Source organism: Meles meles, chromosome 18, assembly GCF_922984935.1.
Source record: "Meles meles chromosome 18, mMelMel3.1 paternal haplotype, whole genome shotgun sequence".
Classification (NCBI taxonomy): domain Eukaryota; kingdom Metazoa; phylum Chordata; class Mammalia; order Carnivora; family Mustelidae; genus Meles; species Meles meles.
This window is the reverse complement of record NC_060083.1, coordinates 18,363,241-18,373,428: the sequence shown is the minus strand read 5'-3', so window position 1 is coordinate 18,373,428 and position 10,188 is coordinate 18,363,241. Positions and strand designations below refer to the sequence as shown.

General features: G+C 44.8%; 1 protein-coding gene across 1 annotated transcript; it reads left to right on the top strand.

The window, feature by feature from the left end:
• Window positions 1-761: 761 nt before the first annotated feature.
• Window positions 762-2,256, top strand: LOC123929922 (C-C motif chemokine 2-like). Its single transcript, XM_045986086.1, has 3 exons — window positions 762-868; window positions 1,615-1,732; window positions 2,124-2,256. Exons 1-3 carry the CDS (start codon window positions 793-795, stop codon window positions 2,227-2,229), a joined length of 300 nt encoding a protein of 99 aa, XP_045842042.1. The 5' UTR covers window positions 762-792; the 3' UTR covers window positions 2,230-2,256.
• The last annotated feature ends 7,932 nt before the right edge of the window (window positions 2,257-10,188 follow it).

Genomic DNA, 10,188 nt, shown 5'->3' with positions numbered 1-10,188 from the left:
AAGACCTGCCAGCTCAGACACCTGACATTGAGTGAAGGCCTTGAGATGACCCCAATCCCAGCCATCACCCAGCTGCAAAGATGCAAAAACAAAAAACAAAACAAAACAAAAAAACCCTGAGGAAGAACTGCCTTGGCTTATTCAAGAACAAAATCAATGATTGCTCTTGCTTTCAGTCACTGTTTTCTGATGGGTGATTAGAGGGCAGTTGTTTATGACAATAGATGCTACAATTTTAGGTATTATTCTAAGAATACTGAAACCTGTTTTTCTGCTAATGTTCTATTATTGTATTTTTTGGATTTTAGAAAAGCCAGCAGGATTTAGAGCAGGAAAGGATCTCTGGAACCAGGTGTCCTAGAGATATTATCTGAAAAGGAAAATTTGGGGAAATCCCTTACATCTATTTGATTTGGTAATCCTTTCTTTTTCTACATGAAGTGTTTCATTTCAAAAAGGCAGAACCCTTAGTAAGAGTCATAGATCACACGCCGCCTGGCATAGCCCACACCTCGCATACCAGCCCTGAATTCGGTGGAAGGCAGGCCGACATCAGTCATGCCTTCTCTCTCATTTTCTAGCATCTTTCCCAGGGTGGGGCAATGGGCCAGCACATGTACCATTCCGTCCTGTGATTCATTCCAAATGAAGTCCTTCTTATCACCCACTCACTTTCTTTCTATTCCTGTCTGCTCCTATAAAAGGAGGGCAGAGTCACCAGAGGAGCAGAGAGGCTGAGACCAATCCAGAAACCTCCAGCTCTCACGCCCAAGCTCCCTGCTCCCCGCCGACATGAAGGTCTCCGCCACACTTCTCTGCCTGCTTCTCACGGCTGCCGCCTTCTGCATCCAGGTGCTCGCCCAGCCAGGTAAGCCCCTCTCGCTTTCCCTCTGAAGCCCATCACCACAACTCGGGGTTCTCGTGGGCCACCAGAGCAGGAGGATCACCCACAGTCTCCCGTCCATGACTGCTTTCCGAGATCAGGAGAGTCAGAGAAGGACTGAGTAATCAGTGAAACTGATCACTCGGTTGCTACCCCGAGAATTCCAGCTGTGGACCCCAAAGCCAGCCCTTCCAGGTCTCCAGCTCTACCATCATCCCCTCAGTGCCCCTGCTCCTTGAAGCCGTGTTTGGGGGGAACTGGGGTGATCAAAAAGAGGGGACTCTGGTGGAGGGTGCGCAGGGTATTTCCAGAGGTGGTAGAGGGGAAAGGAGGAGACCCAGAATCTGGCCTGTGCTTTGTTCAGTCCAGCATCCAGATACAGGGCTCCGCAGAGGCATCGGGGATCAGGGAAACTCACAACCAGGCCTAGATTGCTCAGAGCCCAGAGGGGGACCCACATCTGCGGTCCCCCATCCTGAGGAATAGGGCTATCCTATGAGCCCCCCTAACAACACCCAGAGTTGTCGCCACTTCCTCTTGCCCTCTCAGTTAGCGGCGGTATCCTTCCATTTCACGGTCCGTGCTGATGAGACTGAGAGGTTCAGACCAGAGACACAGCACTTGGAGTAGCCAGGCTCCCTTTCCTTCGACTCTCCTCCTTACCGTTCCCTACCTTACAAATAGGAAGTCCCAGCACACACCCTAAATAACCCTTGTTGTTGTTTCAACAGATGGGATTAATAGCTCAGTCACCTGTTGCTATAGATTTGCCACTAAGAAGATCCGCATCCAGAAGCTGAAGAGCTACAGAAGAATCACCAGCAGCTACTGTCCCCGGGAAGCTGTGATGTGAGTGACACCATGATCACCCACACTCAACCCTTGACCTTGAGTTCTGCTCCCAGGCAGTGGACAGAGTTATTATAAGACGAGTTGGAATTTAACCCCCAGATGCTTGGACCAGCTATAATCCAATCCCAGAAATTTTTTGTGGGTAAAGGGAATTGGAGAACATAGAGACTTCCTATTCCTGTCTAGCTGTTAGTTCAGATGTCGGTTCCTTCATCCAGGAGACAGGCTGGTTTCCCCCAGGCAAGCAAAAGTAGCTGCTTCCCCCGAGTTCCTTCCATCCTCCCACATCACCCCAGGCTAACGGACCAGGCCGATTTCCCACAGAGTGAGTTACACTCCCAGGTTGAATCTTCAGTGCACTCGGTCTAACTGCCCTCTCTTCCCACAGCTTCAAGACCAAACTGGCCAGGGAGGTCTGTGCCGACCCCAAGCAGAAGTGGGTCCGGGATCTCATGGAGTACCTGGACAAGAAAACCCAAACCCGAAAGCCGTGAACATTCATGCCCACAATGAAGCCAAGCCGGTACCCAGGAAACAATTCATTTATGTTCCTTATCTTTTCCAACATATCTTCTGAGATTGTTCTATTATAATTCTAAGGAATATGAGATTTGTGTAATAATGTGAATCATAGTTTTTCTTAAGTAATTCTTTGTGTCTTCTAAGTTGTTAATATTTTAATTTAATGTGCTCTGGAATTGAATGTATTTTAAATGTAAACCCTTGGACATATCCCATGACTTCAGCCCCCTAAAAACTGCGGGACTCTCCCTTCCTCTCTACCTCATTGTAACGTTGTGAAGCTCTTTGCACGAATCAAAGCAAATATATATATACTTAATTTTTAAGAGGAGATGTCCTTATGAAACCCTAAGATTATTCTAGAAATGAGTATTTTTATATGTACCACTCTTGAATTTTTACATAAAATATATTTTTGGATAAAACTTGACTTTGATGCTTTTTTAAAGGACAAGATAAAGCTGATGGGAGTACCAGGGAGAGGAGGGCTGGTTTCAGAAGGTGGAGCTTGTGTTCTGAGGGAATGAGCATAGGATGGACTCTGGGCTTGTCACCAGGCTGGGCTAACCTGCACAGCAAGGAGTCAGGTTGCCTAGGGCCAGGTTTGACCAACTCCACAGCTCTAACTGACATCAGCTTCAGCCATTCATTCAAATACCTTCTTCCTTTCGAAAATCATTTCCCTTCTCACCATCCCAGACCCTTCCCAAAAGCCTCTCAGGTCAGCTGTTGCCTTAGTCTCACAGCTGGCTGGTTTTCTTTCTTCTAACCCTTGAATCTAAAATAATACAAGTATCATATGCATTGAGGAACCAAGGAGGGACTCAACAGAGGACTCAGATGTTCCCTTCCACATCTGGGAACCACGTGTCATAGAAAGATCTCTATCTCTATATGTTGAGGAAGAGCAAGGAGGGTCAGAAGAGTATGACCAAGGAGGGCATGACAAGGCAAAATGCTGAAAAGCCCTTAATGACTTCAAGCTGAGCTTCTTGGAGAGAGAGGGTTGCTCAAAACTCCCATAGAAATTTCAAGGTGTCAGGAGAAATTGGACACTTTGGTGGCAAGTGGACAATTCACTGGTGACTCGTGGATGCTCAGGCCAGGTTCAATAGCCCTTTCCTCCCCCCCCCCCCCCCCAATAGTCCTCAACCCCAAACATCTCAAATGCCAGTGGGGAACAACAGTAGCCCGACCAGGCATAAGAGGGATACTCTAGTGCGATGAAACACAGCAAACCCTGTGGTCCAGGCAAATATCAAGCAGTGTCAGGTAGTAGGACAAGCAAGAAGAGATGGGTTCCATGTGCTTATGGCCTAAGGGAATCTGATTACACTCTCTCTGTCAAGGCTGTCTTTTCATTTTCAAGGAATTCTGAACTCATTGCCCTCATTGGGCCTCTTTGGACACAGAGCGTTAAAGAGAAATTCCAAAGCACAACCAGGAACAGAAGCTGATCCATAACTGGGCATGGAGTTTAATGGGACTCAAAAATCAGTCTTGGTGTAAAACTAATGTGCCTAGTAAATTAGGGCAAGTTATTTTTCCTGACTGGGCCCCCATCCATGGAGATTTATGCCTCTCATTGTGGCATCAACATCTCTTAGACATTAATGAAAATTTGGAATTCCAAGCACCATCACCAAAGATTCTAATACAGAGTGTTGGGTGGGCAAAGTGTCCCTTTCAACTTTTTACCTGGTTTCCAGCCCCGTCTCCAGAAGTGTGAAGGGGTACACCCCGATGTCCTCTTTCAGATCAGTACAGTCTCTGGGCCTGACCTTTAGACACAAAGAGTGCCTTTGGTCTGAACTTTCCTACCTCCTAGACTTGGCTATTGGACATGCACCAGCTTTGAAAGAACTGAGTAAATGCCTACCTCATGCTCATGTGCTCTTCAGCATTTTCCAGCCTACCTTGCATTTATTTAGGGCCACATGACTGGATCCTAACCAACCGAGTGAGGGTCAAAATGATGTAAGCCACTTCCCCATGACAGCTCATACTTCTGGGCTTCTCTTCCTCTGTCATGCTGACCTTGGAGTCAATGTGCTCCAAATTATCTCGGCCTTCAGATGGAGGCAGCCCATGTCCTTAAGCCACTGGAGGAGAGCCACTTGGCCTTCACTACTCTGTGACAGGCAAAAAAAATAATCCTTTGTTATATTAAGCCATGAAGTTGGGAGTTTAGCTTAACCCCAATTAATAGAGGAATTGGTATCATGATCGTGTGTAGCCAGTAGAAACCTAAAATGTGTAGCACTGACAGCAGACATTGAGGAAAGTATCTCAGGTTGAAACGATGGAGAATCTTGTTACAAAGTGTCAGAGCTCTCCGGTCCTCTCTGCTGAAATTACAGCTCCAAGGAGAGAGTTTTTAAAATATGCATTAGTAATGCATTGGTTGATTTTGTTTGCATTGGTCAGGGTGTTGGGAGAAAGAGATGAACTCAAGAAAGCATTGACTTGTTTTAAAGAAACAATGAAACAGAATCTTACATTTTTGGAAAAGCCATCTGTAGTCATTTGTAGGTCCCAAACATTAAGAAAAGGTTTAATTTAAGGAGAAAAAAGTAAAAAGATTTCAGTAACAAAAATCCAGGAAAAAAACCTGAGTTGGACAAAGTGACTAAAGGCAAAAATCAGATTGAAGTTGTCACCCTGCCATTTCAAGCCTCATTAAGAGGAAGGAGGAGAGAGGAAAAGGCAAAAAAATAATTTGAGAAATGTATCTAGAAAGAAATGGGCTGTGACTACTGGCAGATAGATTTGGCTGGATGGAAAGAGATCAGAAGCCTGCTGAGTTCTCAAGAGAACTAGACTATATTGCCAATAAAACCATGAAAGATCCTACACTAAAAACACATAGCTATTGACCATTCAAAAGGAAAACAAACTTCAAGCAAGCCATCTTCCAAGGCTGCAGAGCTCTGTAGGAGAATATGCTTCTTCCATACCCACTTCAGAGGTGGCCAAGAGAAATAATGTAGAAGGAAGGACCTCACAAAAGCAACCAGGACCCACGGTCAAAAAGACAAAAGATCTTCCCCAGATTGCAGAATCAAGCCTAACCGAGGGTAAGGGACTTAGACAAATCTGTCTGAACGACTGCAGGGTCTCTACAGAGCACTGGCCACTGGTGCGCCATCTTGCCCTCCACCAATGAAGGTGTTGGTTGCCAAGTACCTGTCCTCCTCAAACTTGATATATTATGTCAGGGGCAAATTCAGAGGTCACTGAACAAAGTAGATCCATGCCCTCACCTGACAGAGAGGACCACTTGCCATCCAGAGATCCTGGGCATTTATTTTGGTGCAATGACTTTATAGGACTTTGGGTTGGTCTCTCTTGGGAATTGGTTGATTGCATTAAGCTATTTTGAGAAGCAGTGAGCAAAGGACAGACTGCACAGAAACTATTAGTTCTTACCAAGTCTTCATGTGTTCCTCTTCATTTCTCAGCCTTCCTTGCACTTGGAGTCATAGGATGACTTAGGACCACAGGATGCAGACCCATGTGGTAGAAGTTGCTTCCATGCCTGGTTCTTTAAAGCCCCTTGTACAATCTATCAACCTTCTCTCCCTTGCCTCAGTGAACATGGGGCAATCCAGCTGCTTGTAAATCATAGACAGCATCGGGAACTCATAGACAGCATCTGGAACATGAGCTTCCATGTCCCAAATGCTGGCTGTCATTTATAAGCAGCTGGATCGCTGAGTTACTCCTTTGAAAAGGGTGCCTTGGGCAAGCTGCCTGACCAATGTCAGGTGGTGAAATGAACAACAAAGAAATACCTTTTGCAGTGAGATGCTGAGATTTCTGTGCTTGTCGTGGAAGCATAGGCTGGCGTTGCTGTGACCAACTGATGCCCGGAAATACTTTCACCATCCTGTCCCCATTTTCATCATCATGCAAAGGACTCAAGTTGGTTGCTCCAAGAGGATTATACAAGATAATGTGATAAGCAGTAAGAAAATTTTTTAAAAAGAGAGCTTTGGTTTTTCTCAGGGCAACTCTGAAAATCAGGCTTCACTTTTATAAATGACTTCATGAAAGAGGAAGCTGCTTACCTTCCCTAAGCCTTTGTTGTCTCATCTTTAAAATGAACCTAATTAGAATTCCTACTTTGTAGATTTGTTGGAGTATTTAAATAAGTGAACCCACAGGAAATGAAGCAGTGTACTGCTTGTGTACGTTGAGTAAGTCGGCATCATTACTGAGAACTTGCTAATTGTTAGACACATGGTTAGAATTTTTTTATTAACATATAATGTACTAATTGTTTCAGGGGTATAGGTCTGTGAATCATCAGTCTTACACAATTCACAGAGCTCACCATAGCACATACCCTCCCCCAGTGTCTATCACCCAGTCACCCCATCCCTTCTACCCCTCCCCTCCAACAACCCTCAGTTTATTTCCCGAGATTAAGAGTCTCTTATGGCCTGTCTCCCTCTCTGGTTTCGTTTTGTTTCATTTTTCCCTCCCTTCCCCTATGATCCTCTGCCTTGTTTCTCAAATTCCTCACATCAGTGAGGGCATATGATGATTGTCTTTCTCTGATTGACTTATTTCGCTCAGCATAATACCCTCTAGTTCCATCCATGTCATTGCAAATGGCAAGATTTCGGGGGGGGGGGGGTGATGGCTGCATATTATTCCATTGTATATATATACACCACATCTTCTTTATCCATTCATCTGTCAATGGACACCTAGGTTCTTTCCATAGTTTGGGTATCGTGGACATTGCTGCTATAAACATTGGGATACATGTGCCCCTTCAGATCACTACATTTGTATCTTTAGGGTAAATACCCAGTAGTGTGATTGCTGGGTCATAGGGGAGCTCTAGTTTCAACTTTCTGAGGAACCTTCATACTGTTTTCCAGAGTGGCTGCACCAGCTTGCATTCCCACTAACAGTGTAGGAGGGTTCCTCTTTCTCCGCATCCTCTCCAAAATCTGTCGTTTCCTGACTCATTAATTTTAGCCATTCTGGCTGGTGTAAAGTGGTTTCTCACTGTGGTTTTGATTTGTATTTCCCTGATGCCGAGTGATGTGGAGCACTTTTTCATGTGTCTATTGGCCATCTGGATGTCTTCTTTGCAGAAATGCCTGTTCAGACACATGGTTAGAATTCTTATGCTAACATATATTTGGGGTAATCTTCCTCCCAAACTAATAAGAAACTGCAGACGTGGTCTCAGTGACCCTTGAGAGAGAGAGCGCGCACCCTACTTGGTTCCGTTTTGCACAAGGGCAAAGGGGCTCCAGGGGCTACGATGTGGTAAAAGTTTCACAACAAGGGGAGTCACAAGACAGAGGTTCTAGAATCAGATCAGGCTCAGACTAAAACACACCATGTTGCCTTAGGGATTATGTCGCTGGTCCCCAGGTCTCTCTATTCCTTTTTTATTTTTATTTTTTTTAGCATCAGGCTAAGTGGCACCAGGTGGCTCAGTTGGTTGAGTGCCCTACTCTTGATTTCGACTCAGGCTGGGATCTCAGGATCCTAGGATCGAGCCCCATATTGGGCTCCATGCTCAGCTTAGTGTGTTTGAGATTCTCTCCCTCTCCCTGTGCTCCTCCCTGTACTCCCTCTCTCTCTAAAAGTAAATAAAAACTTTAAAAAATCAGATAGGTTTAGAACAAAGTTAAAATTAATATCTCTTTCAATTCTGTGTATAACTTCACCTTATTAGAGGAAACCTAGAACACAGCTGCCAAAAAAAAAAAAAAAAAGCCTGATTCCTGGGATCCTTTTCCACTGATCATTCATCCTTCTTTGGAAAACACTCAGAAAACTAAGATTCTGTTTTCACAATGAGGAACTCATTTCCTTCCCATCACTCAGTCATTCTCCACCAACACCACACATATTTCAGACACCAGACCAGAGAAAGTAGTGGATCCAGCCTAGGTCACTTCTGAGTAAGAAGCCACCCCCACGATTGGAGACAGCCAGGCAGCTGGACGGGGCAGCTACTGAACTTGGACATCTAAGATTCAGTTTGTTTATTCTCACTGAGGTATCTGCGGTCCATGTTAAACCCAAAGTCCCGGAAGGAAAACACAAAAAATGGAAAGTCACTTGCTGATAAGGCCCTCTAATCACCCAGCAGTTGTGAAAGTCTATCTACCAAGGAAACATAATTGCTCAACCACAGCAGCCAAAAACATGCAGACCCCACATCTCCCACAAATGCAACCCAGGCATTTCTGGAAACCGTCATGAGCAGTGGTGAGAGGAGGGGAATGAGGTCTCAGTAGAATCTCAGGGTGACATGTTTGACTCTGCTCAGGAATGTGGTCTAGGTATTTGTATCATGACTCGTTTCTCCATCCTCTGATGACTTAGGTTTATTACACATGTCAATTCAAGTGAGAGAATACATGTTGTGGTAGCAAACAATCCTAAATTACCAGTGGCTTAGAACAACAAACGTTAGTACCAAATATCACTGTACCAAATATCTATCATGTATGGGCTATAGCTTTAACCTCATAGACTCGGGATTCTTTTTTTTTTTTTTTTTTTAAGATTTTTAGTTATTTGACAGATGGAGATCACAAGTAGGCAGAGATGCAGGCGGAGGCGGGGGTGGGGGGTGAGCAGGCTCCCCGATGAGCAAAGAGCCTGATGCGATGTGGGGCTCAGTCCCAGGACCCTGGGATCATGACCTGAGCCAAAGGCAGAGGCTTTAATCCACTGAGCCACCCAGGCACCCCTAGACTTGGGATTCTTGATGGAGGAGCAGCTGTTCTTGGGAATATCACTGTTTATTGTGATAAAGGAAAAGAATGTTCTTGGGATTTTTGCATGGGCAATTTCACACTCTGGCTCAGAAATGATGCTTGCTACTTTATCTCCTTACTTACTGGTCAAAACTAGTTAATGGTCCCAATCAACCAAAAGTGACCAAGAAATGAAAGTCTACCAACTATCCAGAAGACAGCGAATGAAGACTATTTTGTGAACAGTACTGGGACTATCACACAGCCACATAGCTCCTCATAGTGACAGAAATAGAGCTTATTACATTGACCAAGATCTTTCCATACCCTTGCTGGTGGGGATGGGTCCCAGCTGGGGACACTGAATCGAAGGCAGAGACACAGGACTTCAGAGCAGATGGAGTCTACCTGCACCTCTTACATTTCCTTACCATCTCTGAAATAATCCCTCCTTTCACAAAGTCATGCTTTTAAGTATCTATATATCATTAATGGCTCATCCTTTCTATTTAGTTCTCTCCCAAATTCAGCTTCTAGCCCAACAATCTGCTGTTTTAATGTGGCCAGTAGGAAGTATTTCACTCATACAGAACTACAGAAGAATCAGCAGCAGCAGAAAACTGTGATATAAGTTGAAAAAAACTCACCTTGTCCCAATCCCCAAATTCATTTCCCAGGGACAGAAATACAAGGATTGTATCAAAGCTACTTGGGGCCATGGACTCTGAGAGTTCGACATCTGTAATCCAATCCATGAATTTCCACAACAGGAAATCTTCACTCCTAGTTCCCTGCCTGGAGACTTGTTCAGTTTATGCTAGTTTCTTTGAGTCATGAGCAAGAGTGGTTTTACTGGGCCATCAGGAGGGACAGCTAACCCCCAGTTTCCCCTCCTTCCTCCGTCCCCCTTCCTCCTCTCCCATGGCAACCCATTTGCCCCATGGCAGATTGTCTTGGAATTTTTAGAGTTAGATGGACACAACTTTTGAAGAGGATCTGTCTCATTGTTTCCCCTCTCTCCCACCAAACAGGCCAAGGGAAATGGCCCCAGGGAGAAATGTTTCTAGGATGCCATGAGGTACTTGGCCCAAGACCCCAATCAAAGTCATAAACATTTACCTGAGAAATGCTTAACTCATTTTCCCTGGTCTTCCTAAGATTCATTCTGAGATCATCTCATCATCATTCCAAGAG